This window comes from Nymphalis io, chromosome 9 (assembly GCF_905147045.1).
Source record: "Nymphalis io chromosome 9, ilAglIoxx1.1, whole genome shotgun sequence".
Lineage (NCBI taxonomy): Eukaryota > Metazoa > Arthropoda > Insecta > Lepidoptera > Nymphalidae > Nymphalis > Nymphalis io.
The window spans coordinates 10,032,922-10,048,298 of record NC_065896.1 but is presented as its reverse complement, the minus strand read 5'-3'; the positions used below and the strand labels follow the sequence as shown (position 1 = coordinate 10,048,298).

The 15,377-nt window shown below is 31.6% G+C and overlaps 1 protein-coding gene across 1 annotated transcript in view; it reads right to left on the bottom strand.

Moving 5' to 3' along the window:
* Positions 1–14,799, bottom strand: part of LOC126770630 (uncharacterized) — a 38,670-nt gene extending 23,871 nt beyond the window's left edge. Inside the window, exons 1-2 of the mRNA XM_050490125.1 lie at positions 14,626–14,799; positions 12,549–12,769 (exon numbers count right to left, since the gene is read on the bottom strand). Of these exons, the coding sequence (XP_050346082.1) occupies positions 12,549–12,640 (92 nt within the window). The 5' untranslated portion in view covers positions 12,641–12,769; positions 14,626–14,799. The remainder of the gene's footprint in view (positions 1–12,548; positions 12,770–14,625) is intronic.
* Positions 14,800–15,377: the final 578 nt, after the last annotated feature.

Here is a 15,377-nt window from a genome sequence, read left to right as displayed (position 1 = left end):
AGTGATACAAGTAAGTTAGTGAAGTGTATATTATTAATATCGAATCAAAGGTTTTGTACACCTATTTAGAGTATAGCCTAGTCTTCATTCCATATCATTTCAAAGTTCGGCGACATTTAAATTGAAAATGTTTATTGAAGTATTTTTTATTTTTTAGTCTATTTATAGTTTAATATAAATGAACATAATTTTTTTTTAATTCACATTAGAGATTCCCTTTTCTTAGTTATATTTACATAAGGAGAATATCGCTTAGATATATAATATTACATTTATTTATTTATGCAAACTTATTTATATATACCTATAAATTATATAAGCGGACTTGTTATTTACATAGTTCTAAATATAACAATATCAAGTACATAATTTTACAACTAGTTTTATAATAAGTTCACAATAATATTATCATGGCTTATTAACCGTATACTTTATATACGAGTCGTGTGGTTCGTTTTTTTTAACAGAGGCAAGAAACATTGTTTTACAGACTACATTTGACCTTTTTTATATCTTGATTTGAGCCTTCTGTTTCTTAAAGCCCATAGCTCGTAAACCCAGTCGAATAGACACTCGGTAAAATTACTAGGTCCGTTTCCCAACATCGTTTTAATGCCACGTAAACACAAATCAGGCGCTTTATTGTATTTGTATACAACACTCTTTCTCTATTACATTATTTTATGTTGACATTGTGGCATAAATTAGTATATTATGTGGTTAGTATATATGCAGCTATTTTAAGAAATCTAGAAATTATCTCTCCAATATTATTTATGCCAGATTATTTAGTAGAACAAATATAGTAATAAATAGTTATTACAGATAGAAAAAGTGAAACTAAAAAACCATCGCGGATTTTAATAAAAAAAACCCTAAAATTTTCTTGCTTAATTCTTTAATTTAAATTTATATCGTGTTTAGCGGTAAGGAAAGTCCTGAAAACAACACGTATCGCATGAAATGTTTATCACACGTCTGCATTGCTATATTTATTTATTTATATATTTAGAAACTTACTCGTAAATTTTGTAATATAATTTGTATTATAGTATATTAGAAGTAAAATATACCAACGGGACACATCAAGTGTCCTTTAAAAGAAAAATTTGCAGGTTTTATTGGAACATAAGTTTATTCATAGTTAATTCCCTGTTTATAATTACATCGAATTTTTATGTCGCATTTACCTGCAATAGCAATGGCTCACTTATGCTTCCTACAAAACACACGGATAGGTTAAGATAAATTTGAATATATTTTTTCAGTAATTCTCTTTTAGTGCGATTTCCGAAATATAATTTTTCATCAGTGCTTCCTCTTGTTCATCATCGTGTTCTGAATAAAAACGTAGTTTATCACCCATGCACAAACCATCGATCGTGAAACGGCGCCGGCTCGTCTCGTCGGAAGAGGCCCAGTCTCACAATTTTATTATTCCTCTCATAATAGCGTTTTATTTCAATGAAAAATCTCATTTGCAAAGTGGATTCCGTTTCTACATATTTTCTTCGCTTGAGGCGTCTCTTGAATACGAAGTTTTGTGAAACTCGGAAGTTTTGCCGACAAGAGAACTGGGACACCTTTTTCAGTGCATTACTTTAAAGTTTTAAAATTTATATTATATTTGTAATGTTTATTTGTATGTCATGAGCATAAAACCCCGGAAATATGCCTAGGCCTACAAGGCACCGATCTCGGGGCCTCGCCAACAGATTTAATTAAACCGACTAGCCCGGCAGTTCCCTAATTCCCTAGGAGCGACTCTCGGGTAGTTCAATAAAACTATTTATAATTTTCAAGAAAGTTTGTCAAGAAGCTCTCAGTAGCAAGTCTGAGTTAGAAAGAAGTTACATAATTCCACTAAAAATAAAGCCTTTGGTCTTGTGTCTGATCTCTCTTGGATTGTCGTCCCATTGTAAAATCAGTCTGAGGGAATAGAGAGCGTCTTCGGACATACTTGTGCATTATAATATGAGTATGTCCTGCGATGTTGGCTAGCTTTTCAGATTAGTTATCGTGACCGATCTCGGCCAGCGGAAATGATTGTACTTTAAGTAAGGTTGATAAGGTTGATACAGCTATGATTAATATATATTAGATAATTATTTCGTAGTGTTATATAATAGATTTATATAAACTAGAGTTGGGTGAATATTGTCTTGTACAAATATCAAATACTTTAATTTATCCAATTTTTAAAATAAAAATACTCATCACAGATCTTTATCTTATAAAAAAGGTGATAACTAATTTAATTAAAAATCACTTTTCAGCAAAAAGAGGGATCAAAGTTTACAAAAAAAAAGTTAACAACATTATGAAGTTAACGCTTATTGTTCCCTATATAAACCAGACATTTCAGACCAGACACATAAGCAGCATCAGATGGGCTTTTGTTTAAAAAAATATATAGAAAATAAATGCGGTTAGCATGACGAAGTTAGCGGGTATCTTTCGCTATGTAAATCAGACATGATTGGGGTCAAACGTGATCTCATTTTGTATGACGAAGTGCTCGGTAGACTCGCTAGAATCCAGATATAATCAACAACTGGGATTCTAGGTCGAGTTATCTACGTATAGATAGATTAGGTTCGTATATTCTGTCATTTGATTAGGGTAATAGAAGTCGTAGGAGATTGCAGAAATAAATCAATCAGAATATTAAATTTTCTACAAGTTAATATATTTTTTATTTTATTAGTTTGGACTTAATATCATCTTCTATCTTCTTGTTTGAAGATCGGATTTTAAAATTCTGTTGTGTTTATAAACTATACTAAAACATAAATATTTTAATAAAGTGAAAGCCTTCTATCCATTGTCCCTTGTAATACTATATATGTGTAATTATACGAGTATATTTTTACTGTTTGCACACAGCATCGAATTCTCATTAATTGCAAAATTTTAACTATAAGTTCGTCTCGTAGAAATCGATATTATGCTATATATTTTATTGTACAAACGTGTATATAATATATATATACTTATATACGTATATACATGTACTTCTGTATTTCTTTCATGTATCAGGTTAAAGAGTATCTACATATCAATTTATCTATAGATGAATGATAAAACGATTTTCTATTCATGTTGCGAATGTCTCTTATATTATTATTTTGAGTTATATTCCTATTTCTTCTTGTCTAGGGGATGATCATGGGGCATTAATCTTTCGTTCAGAAATTAACAATACAGTAACTGTAGTATTAATTTATCATGTAAATAATCCTATTAAAATGTAACAATGAATTAATTCAGTAGCATCTATCGTACATAATTTATTTATGATTCTATTGTATGAAATAACAACCATTTTACTTATTAACAGAATGCGACCTTCAGTAATCCGACTAATAAAAACGTCTGTCGGCTAAAACGACTTCACCTAGTAAACTTTTCCGTGAAAGGTTAAGCGTTGATGAAATACGAATTTCTAGAATTTTTTGTTCTATATTCATTTGTATTAACGTAAATGGAATGTTTTCATTGGTTAATGTTAATATTATTTACACGTTAGCATTAACCAATGAAAACCTATTTAGCGTCGAGCAATAAAATAAAATTGTCACTTTATATCTTAGAAAGACTACATACGTAACTAGATTTAGCGTGAAAGTAAAGATTGTATACGTAGGTACATTTATCTTGAAAGTAAATTTTAAATGAAGTATTTTAACAAGTGTAACTTTTTGCAAAGTTTTCTTGGTTTGTTGCCAATTACGGTAGTAGACATTGCCAAGGATGTAAATTAAAAAAATGCCAAATTTGTGATTTTGAAGTTAGGTATCTGTGGTTACAATTACAGTTGTTTACTTTAAAACGTGGTAGGAAAATATTTTATGGGTCTTTTTGTGAAAAAATAAGTAAAGAAATGCTAGGAAAAACAAATATTAAAAGAGCTAGTCTTGTGTAGGTACTGCTATATACAACACACCTTTAAAAAGCCTTTGAATCACAAAGCGAGTCACTTGAAACAGGCATTTTTGGGAATTGATAACAAAGACGCTTTTGTTGTCCATTCTTGTTTTTATGCCGAGGTTTTTATTCCTTTGGTATTTTTTGAGAAATATTGTATACTATGTCTATCTTTGTGTATGCCTACATATACTTCAATGGCTGTACTGAAATAAATAAACATACAAAATGTGCTCTAGAAAGAGCTAACACTGTGAAAAGTGATTTCGATTCGATCTACAAAATTATATGAACGACTTTGTATTTAGCTCGTTTTAATTTTTTAGGGATAATTCGAAAATTTCCGTAAGATAAAATCGGATAGGTTATTTTGAAGGGTAATACAATTCGTATAATATTTTTTCTGAGTCAGTCGACTAAAATATAAAATGTAAAAACAAATCTATGTATTTAACAATCATTTCTTTTTTTTACACTGATCAGAAACAGAATCAGGAACACAAAATTTAATAAAACTTCTTAAAATATTGTTAGCAAAATTAAATAATATTTTTCACTGGTGGTAAAGCTTTGTGGAAGCTCGTCTGGGTAGGTACCACCCACTCATCAGATATTCTACCGCAAAACAGCAGTACTTGGTATTTTTATTTTCCGGTTTGAAGGGTGGGTGAGCTAATGTAATTACAGGCACAAAGGACATAACATCTTAGTTCCCAAGGTATTGCATGTGTATTGGCAATGTAGGCGGTGGTTAACATTTCTTACAATGCCAATGTCTATTGTTTATCTATCGTTGGTGACCACTTACCACCAGGTGGCCCATGTGCTCGTCCGCTCCTCCTATATAAAAAAAATAACTACATAACATCGTTTGAATAGCTTCGCTTACTTATCGTTTTTATAGGAATACTACCGAGTCATGTTTCGTAGACGATTCTACTATCCGCAAGCAAAGTGAATCGTTTCATAAATATTTTAAATAGCTGTGGATTATTCAAAGCAAAACATATGTTTTGTGAATTTTTTTTCTCATAATGAAAAGTTACACCGATATTGCTTATATCTACTATTAATAATAGGTAACATTATATCTTAAAACCTTTTCGGAAACGCGCGGCTTCAATCTTCTGTACTTATACACACTTCTGTACTTGTACACATATATTTAGTACTTTTTTTTACAACAAAATCGTCTTGTCATTTATTAGTATGTGGATATAGAATATGATTTTTTTCTTTATAATTGCCGGGAAGGCAAATGTAAATGTCTGGTAGTGTAAAGTACACTACCAGATGATAAGTGGTAATAGAGACCATTTTTTTTTTCGCTGGAAAAAACGCATTTACGCGTTTCCCCCACATGTGTTGGGGGGGGGAGGGTTTATTTACCTGGGACTCACCATCGTGGAAGTTGCCGGAATACCCACAAAAATACCAGCGGTACCCACTACGTCTTTTCGGGGGACGTCACGGGACCGCTTGCGCATACTACCGTGGGTTATAGGGACTAAACGCGACGACGTCCTATACATTATTGTGAGCTAATTAACATTTAGGTAGTATGTATTGTACTGGCTATCTAGTATTCATGTTTTATTCGATATAATGGTTCATTGGAAGCAATTAGGAAAGCTCGCGTGACCGTCAGGCTGATTGTTTTTCAGAAATGTCGACGTTGTTTTATCAATATTTTTTTTTACAAAACCGTTGAGTCATCAGTATAGAATCCTTTGTGAAAGAAATTTATTGACTCGGAATTACAATTTTAATGTAAGTAAATTTCATACTGTCTTTTTTTATAATACAGGCGGGTGGACGTGCAAATTGACCACCTGATTGTAAATGGTCACCACCGCCGACAGACAAGAAATGAGAAATATTAAGCATTCTTGACATCGCCAATGTTACACCAACTTTAGGAACGAATATGTTATGTCCCTTGTGGCAGCAGTTACACTGGCCCACTCACCCTTCAAACAGGAACATAGCAATACAAAGTAGGGGCGTTTAGCGGTATAATTTATGAGTGGTTATGGGTACTCAGACGGAAAAGCCCTACTACTTATTAATGAAGATATTATTTTACAATAATTTTATTAGGCCTTCGTTACCCGGCTACAGAGGTGACATTATGAAAAGTGACTTTCGGTTACGTGGTTTAGTAGTCATTATTTTAATCGACATCAAACAGCCAGAGACTCAATTTTGTCTGTGTAAAACTTTTTTGTTTTTGAACAGATTTTGTTGATTATTTTTACATAAGGCTCAGTATAATTATTCCGGATTCTATATTAATTTTATTGGTATTGAACGGTTTTAAGTTATTATTTGAAGCGTATATTGAGCAGAATTTTTGTGGTCTGTAACTGCAGGTACGAGACATATATAACATTTCCGAGGTTGATAGTGCATTGACGAGGTAAGGTTAATACTTATGTGTCTATGTGTAGTGACTCTTTACCACCAGGGATATTACTATTTCCCAACTTGCCTACGTAATTTAAAATAAAAAAAAAACTTGTATTTTACCTGAAAGATCATAATTATGTTTCCAACTCGAGCTTAGTCGGATTTCAGTACATACCACACCTTTCTTTATATAAGCAAGGGAACAGCAGACCTTTAACCTTTACTGTTTCATTAAATAAGCAATTATGGTTCATTTCATTTTACATTATAAAGTTTTGCTTCATTAGTTCTGCCGTATTGTTCTATATAATTATACCTTTCATGTCTACTTTACTTAGTATAATTAATGTACTCAGTGAATTAATTATATAAAATTTTGTTAAACACATAATGTATTACTTAAAAAGAGTATTTCGAAATTTATTGTTTTATTTTAAATAGGAAGCTAATCGGTCACCTGAATTCATAGGCTCGGAAAGATGTGTAGGAATATCAGTTTTCATTACCGGATTGATAGATGTTTGAATTAAGTTTCATATTTTGAGCTCTCCTTTCTTGAAATAATGTAAGTTTAGGTACCGGAATGCAATGTCAAGCCTTTTCTGGGATCTGGATGTAAACATTTTATCATTCAAACCAATTGAGACTAATTGCCGAGCCCTGCACACGAGTCAGTTGACATAAATATTATGAATGCTTTATTTTATGTAGAATTAATTATCTGTAGTATTACTTATCGACAAGATTTTTCTCAAATAAAATCAATTTTTATGTTAATAGTAAATTATTGTGAAACAAACAGTAGGTACATGTTTTTTTAAATATTTAAAGTAAATTAACAAAAAAAAAAAATACAACACTTAATTGGCCTACTAAGCAAATGTTAATGATTCAAAAGAGTCTTATTTTTAAAGATTATGTTAGACGTAAAAATATTATTTTAATTGTAACTCGACTGTTAGCCGGACAACACATTAATATTCTCGATAGAAAAATGTCGTCGTAACATTAGTTCGCTTATTTAATGTTCACGAATCGGTTGGGTTGTATTTGCTTAGTCATAACACTTACAGATTGTAGAATAGCTTTTGTATTTAATGTTTTGTTTAGAAACTAATATTGTAATTTACTTCTAATATTTGTACTTTGTTCAATTCTTAGATATTTTCACTATATTTTTTTTGATTTAAAATAACGTAAATTTTATTGTTTTATTAAAAAGCGGGTAAATGTGCTTTACGTATCATATAACTAAATAAAATATTGCGTTAGCCAAGTAAAGCTAGGTCTCAAATGCAATTGCAGAGAAAAATCTTGTACAACAAAATTTTAACCCAGAAATATGCTCATTACAACATTAAACATTACATAAACTAAATATTTTATTAACGGTAATATTATCTCAGTTTGGTATATAATATAATTATTTTTTGGTGTATGTGATTTATAAAATATATAATTCATTACACTATTACAACTCATTGCACCACGCTGCTTCATTGTTTTTTTTATATAGAAGAGGTAGGCGGACGAGAATATGGGCCACCTGATGGTAAGTGGTCACCAACGCATTGTAAGAAATGTTGACCATCGCTTATGTCGTCAATGCGCTTACCAACCTTGGGAACTAAGTTGTTATGTCCCTTGTGCCTGTAATTACACTGGCTCACTCACCCTTCAAACCGGATCACAACAATACCAAGTACTGCTGTTTTGAGGTAGAATATCTGATGAGTGGGTGGTACCTACCTAGACGAGCTTTGTGGCAGATGTCGTATTACACATGAATATTTCCTCACGTTGTTTTTCCTCCATCGCCGAGCACGATATAAATTATACAAACAAAAATCTAGCACAAAAAAATTCAGTGATGCCTGATGCAGTTTAACATATGTCAGTTAAGATTAACGTGTTCGAACCACATTTTTTTTTCACGTTGGGGAACCTTTCAGAAAGATAGAGATTTGTGGGATATCAGCATATAACAAAGTATAAACTAGCGCCGTATTGCATTGTATTAAAATCAATAATTATTTTATATATATATATATATATATATTGTAATAAGGTAATACAAAGAAAATATAGAAAAAAGTTGGGCATAATGACGGGAATCGCAGTCATTCCAACACAAAGATATTCCCCGATAAATAATGAATAGTAAACAGTACACTTAAAATACATCTCGCGCACATGTTTATAGATGTGTAATGTGTATGATATTGTATTTTCAATAATAAATCAAAGTCAAAATATACTTTATTAAACTAGGCTCTTTCAAGCACTTTTGAATAGTCACTTTACAATTTTAATTTTAATATAAAGATAATAGTAATAATAATGTCCTCCAGACCGATTTCGGCCACGGCGGCCAATCTTAAAGTGAAATCATCTCACTTGGTAAGAACGCGTGAATCTTAACCGATGATCGTGGGTTCAAACCCGGGCAAGCACCACTGAATTTTCATGTGCTTAATTTGTGATTATAATTCATCTCGTGCTTTACGGTGAAGGAAAACATCGTGAGGAAACCTGCATGTGTCTAATTTCACTGAAATTCTGTCACATGTGAATTCTACCAACCCGCATTGGAGCAGCGTGGTGGAATAAGCTCCAAACCTTCTCCTCAAAAAGAGGAGAGGAGGCCTTTACTCCCAGCAGTGGGACATTCACAGGCTGTTACGGTACGGTACGGCCAATCTCAAGTGAGATTAGCAAACTACGCAGGAGATATTACAGTGCACGAGTATTTGCGCAAACACAGGTGCACTCTCTATTACCTAACTCTCATAATCCGATGGGACGGCATTCCGACACGACCGGAAAGAGTTCAGGCGCAGGACCAACGGCTTTACGTGTTTTCCGAGGCACGGGAGTGCACACACTTCCAACTTCCAGACTCCGGGCTGCTACTGAGAATTTTCTGACAGAAAAACCCAATAACTTTTTATTGGCCCGACCTGGGAATTGAACCTCCGGGTCTGCGTCCTTACATCACGCCATTAGACCAACGAGGCAGTCAGATCAGAGGCAGAGAGCAATATAAAGATACTACCAGTTCGAATGTTGATTCTACCGAAAAAACCGGCAAGCATCTCAGTAATTACTCTTTTTAACAATCAAATAAATTTACACGAAAAAATCATATACAATTATTCATATATCTCCTACGTCAATATAAATGAATACTAACTACAAGCTCTTCTATTATTAATATAATCCAGTACAGTATGATAATCCTTATTTACTAAATAACAAATTAATCTACAGGATAATGAGGTAATTTAGCTTGAAGATCAGTACTATTTTGGCCTGCTTATGTATAATGTATGTATATTAATGCTGGTGCAGTATTACCTAACTAAATCGGATAGTTATACCAGCTCAATAATGTTAATTCCATCATTTAATATTTTACCAAAAAGGACATGACATTCAAAATTACAAAACGTACTTTATTCATTTCGTTTGTACTTTAAAGAATAAAGTAACTTGAAATATTATATATATTATTTTAGAACGAAAATAAATCTGAACCACCGATATTTCAGAAAGAAGAGTTTGCAATTCAGTTCATGTTTTATATTATTTAAAAAAAAAACGTAAGGTGGTGTCACTTGAAGGTGGCGACTTGAACGAATGCAAAAAGGTAGACCTTTATTTATTTGTATGTTTGTCCTCAATGAGTTCTTAAACTATTCATCCGATTAAGTTGAAAGTTTAGTGAGGTGTTCGGCGTACGGCAGCAGAACCTGGCCCAAAAGAAGCAGGTATTTTGTTTGTGTGTCTTTCAATATTAACGTTTCATGTAGACTCTTATTTTACCCGTGCGAAATGTTGACCAATATACAAAGAAAAAAAAAGCCGAGATGGCCTAGTGGTTAGAACGCGTGAATCTTAAACGATGATCGTTGGTTCGAACCCGGGCAAGCACCACTGAATTTTCATGTGCTTAATTTGTGTTTATAAAACATCTCGTGCTTAACGGTGAAGGAAAACATCGTGAGGAAACCTGCATGTGTCTTATTTCATTGAAATTATTCTACTTGTGTATTCTACCAACCCGCATTGGAGCGGAGAGAATAAGCTCCAAACCTTCTCAAAATAGCCCAGGAGTGGAACATTAACAGGCTGTTACCGTATACAAAGAACTTATGGATGAACAATTAATATTAAATATAGTATTCTTTTATATGCAAATTGAAATATCTATGCAAATAGAAGGGACACCCAAATATTTTTTAATTTATATTACAAATACATATATTAATATTATTGTACAATTGTCTTGGTTTTCAGACAACTAATTTATTAAAATATAAAAGGATATTTATATATAAGAGTTTCATTCAAACTCACATTATACCTATATTTATTTGTATGTTTGTCCTTAATGAGTTCTTAAACTATTCATCCGATTAAGATGAAAATTTAGTGAGTATAAGAGTTTCATTCAAACACATTAGTTTGTGTATAAAAATTAAATATAGTAGAAGTATATATACTCATATATGTATACATATGGGTGTACTGTACATATGTATTGGATTTTCCAGCATAACTTTATAATTATATGAAGTTCGAAATAGTTGTACAACTCGCCACTAAAGCGACCGACAGTTAAACTCATTGTGAAATTGCTATCAGTAATAATGTTGTAGTTGATTGATAATGGGATTAGTAGTAACAACGAGAAACATTAAAATATTTAAACAAACAAAACTATCCTTCATAACACTAGAACACGGATTAAGTTTTTAAACAGTCCTAGGTTTTATTTTTATGAAGCCTTGATTTCAACGGTACTTAACAAAAACTATATATTTTAACAAAAACATCGCAAGGAATTAATATAAAAGTTTATATAAACTTATTAATATAAAGACTTACTTCATGTAAACATAGAATATTTATTAATGGAAATACAAGATGTTCAAAACTAATTTTAAATTAAAAAAATCATAGATAAGATTAAAAAACCATAAATAAATAAATACGTAATAATTACTTTATCGAAGATCAAAACAGTTACGGTTTATTAATGCTACAAAGAATGCTACGAATAAAATGTCCAGCAACGTAAAAATATAAATTTGATATTGCGCATTTGGCAATTAGGTATTTGCCATTATGTCTTGTCGAAAATTGCTCCTAAATTATGGAAATTGAAATCACTTATCATTTGAATACGCTCTGATAGTTGGTCTTTGATCTTCGCTACACGATTGGTCGGAGGATATAATTTATGGGGACGGACGGTTAAAGAGATTCGCAACTAAGCCGCAAGTAATACTGGAGACTAATTCCACTAATTTCCTAACGGTTGTCATACGTTCCCGATTAAATTCCAATCCAACTCCACAAAATCCAACGATTATTGTAGATATAAAAATCTGTAGGATCGGATCTAAACCGACGTGATGTTACCATATAACGTAATATCAGGACCAATATTTAACTTTTATGTCAATAGCGGGTAACAAAATTAAAAAATAGGAAAACGGCTTAATCGCAAAAATTCCATTCCGAACCGATTTCGATAAAGTGACAATTTGTTAGTAGAATTTACCCCTATCTTTTTGTACATAAGTATCAACAGTATAACAGTCTGCCTACACGTGACTCATGTTGCGACCGACTTAATATTATGTTAGACGATATACGTAAATTGCTAAAGCCGTGGTCGGATTAATTGTAAAAATGTTGTTTTCAGGTCGAACAAAATGATCAATTCTAGCTTATCTTAGTAAGATTGTAATCATGAAAAGTTTATTTGTTTAGATAGTAGGTGAGTGTGTGTTCGTGCTAAAATTTAAGAAAGTATTTGAATGTAACTTGCTACTTAAGTTGACTATACGTCAAAATAACTCAAAAGGTTATTTTTTTTTTAATCATAATAAAACATACTACATATTCTTTATTACGATAAAGGAAGCGAAAGATTGCTACAGCTAATTTAACGCAAAACATCAACACAAAGCTCTTTAAATAGTCAATATCAAACTAGTGGATTTTTAATGAAAATATTTGATAATTGCTTTCTAATTAAGCCAAATAGACAGCATAATATAAAAGCGATGTAATATCTAAATATCTCACCCGTAAAATTTATATCACATGAAATTACTCATATTTACGCTAAGTACCACAGCTTTATTTAATGGAGTGAAATAGCTGCGTTGATACTTAAAAAAATAATAATAATCAATTACCTCGTGAGTAAAAGTGTGGCCAGAAGGTAAAACACGGAGGGGTGCACGCCACACTCGCACTCAGACTGCGGTGTCGCAGTCTGGGTCTCCATGCCTGCGCCCAGTTTGTGGTAGGCGATGTACGCTCGCGCTGGACTGCCGTGTGGAGCAATTTTCGTGGCCGTAACTTGCTTCTATACAAATTAAATCTTCTCATCTGGTCGCTGAGACCCACCCTTCACCTGAGAACGATTAACAAACTTAGTATGTACAATAAATATAACCATAATACTTGTATTTGTATATCTCTAGATGTGTTGTCCGTGCCTTTGTGTATCTTATCTTTAACGTATATTTTCTTTTTTATTAATGTGCCCGCTTGCTTATATCCAGGCAGGATCATAAAATACGATTCAGGTTTAAAAACTTTGACGTCGTAAAGTCTAGGTGACTACTTCGTTGACTCGGAAAGTATGCCAGTTGACTTCAAAGTAGACTGTACAACTTTTATATATAGTAGTAACATTACTTCCCTAAGCCAATAAAAAAAAGAAATAAAATAAAAAAGAAATTTTAATCTATCTTAGTCGAAGGAAAATCTCCAACGCGAGATAAATGAAGACTTCATTGGAAATTAAGCCACATTGATAGATCGAGAAACAAATACATCGGTTGGTACGTGATGGTTTTCTGGCCCCTTAGAGATAAATAGTGTTTAAGAAAATCCATCTAAAATATATGTAATGTAAAATTATATTCATGCAGTAATATTTGGGACAGCATAAATTAACTTATGATTGCGATATTCACTATTTGAAGTATACCAAAATATACTTGATCATATAAATGCAAATATGCTTTCAATCAATCAACAGCTTATTTTATTGCATATTGCATTATTGCACACAAAAATATTATATATAATATCATGTATATAAATAATAACATGCATATATTTTTTTTTTTATTTTTTTTTATTTTATTTATTTGGGAAACATACAGCATAATATAATACATATATGTTTATAATACATATATATATATATGTTATATAATACATATATATATATATATGTTGAAAAAGTACGTAAGTATGTACAAAAAGGAAAGGCGGTCTTATAATATTTTTTATGTAGAATAGGTAAACGGACGGACAAGCTGGCAACCAGATAGTAAGGGGTCACCATTATAGACATTGGCGCAGTAAAAATATTATTAACCATTCCTTCTATCGCCAACGTAGGTCCCAAGGTTGGTGGCTATAGAAGTTATGTCATCTGTGCCGGTATTTACACTGGCTCACTCACCCTTTCAACCGTAATAAATTAATACTACGTATTGCTGTTTGGCGGTAGAATGTGACGAATGTGTGTATGTACTTAGAGGGGCTTACACAAAGCTCTACCAACAAGTAAACGTCAGGCAACTCCTTCTTCTTGAAGTGTTATAAAACTTAATGCACCGACTTCAAATGAAGGCAAGATAATTATGATATATTTATATATGCACAAATTATTGTTATGTATACTATGTGTAAATTATAGTAATAAATAAACGATTTTATTTATTATATCATAATATATAGCATAATACCTCAATTGTTCAATTTTTTCTTTGACATGAAACAGCATTTTTTTATAAAGCGGCTACTTTCAATTGTTTCTGGCAAAATGAAGGTAAGAATGAAAATTACTACAAATAGTTGTATCTTGTAAAGATTAATTTTACGTATCACAGACGTAAAAAATTCGCTTAGAAACCTTACTAAATAATAATTACTGAAATACGTTGAACTAAATTGTTTGTTTCTTTCTATCACACCATTTAAATTACTTCAGTTTTCTATTAGCGGACAATGAACCCATAATCCTGCTAAAATAACTAGAACAATATTGCTTTGTCTCGTAAAAATAAAAATTAGAATATTATATAACATATATTAATTTTAATAAATAAAATGATGTTTATCGCTTTGCGTAATTATATAAATAATCTTCTTTATACTTTTTTACGTATTTTTTATCAAAATATTAGTACAATAATAGTATAGTTTTTATTATAACAATAAAATATGTAGTAATTATGATAAAAAACTTACAATGTCATTTGATTTTACGCCGTATCCTCTCGCATTACCAAAATTTCTACATCACATTTTTCCCTTAATGTTTTGTTATACACAAACTTAATTATATCGCGTGATTGTTATGGAGGGTTGAAGGTAATTTACTCTCGAGACGGCGAGGAAAAACGTGTTACACGACCGCTCCAGACGACGGCTTTGCATTAACTGGTCGGGAAAACGAGAAAATAAAGCAATCCCTAGTGCTGACTATTGCTAAGGATATGAAAAGAGATTCGATAAAACAGTTAAGTAATATATAATATATTAATACGTAAGAAATTACTTAACTGTTATTATTAAAGTAGAAATTATTATGAATAAATTTCAAGCTAGTATAACAAAGTATAAAATATTAATGTGATTTACATATCGAAAAAAATAATACGTAAGTTGGACATTATTTTGGAATAATAAATAGCATTTTAGTACATTAAAACCATAATATTTTCTCAGAATTACTTATTTTTTTGAGCTTTGAAGATCATTATTGTCAAATATTATACGGTACGTACTAAGGAAGATTGTCATTTTTTTTTGTTTCGACTCGGATTCGAGTCTCTGCAGAAGAAAAATCCAAGAAATATCTTGCTAAGACTAGTTAGAACAACAATAAAATTTTTTTTTTGTCCAGGACAACCCAGTGTCATCACAATCGGATGAATGGCTTGGAACACATAGAGGACAATCAAATTTTTTTGTTTTTATTTTAGAACAATCAAATTTAC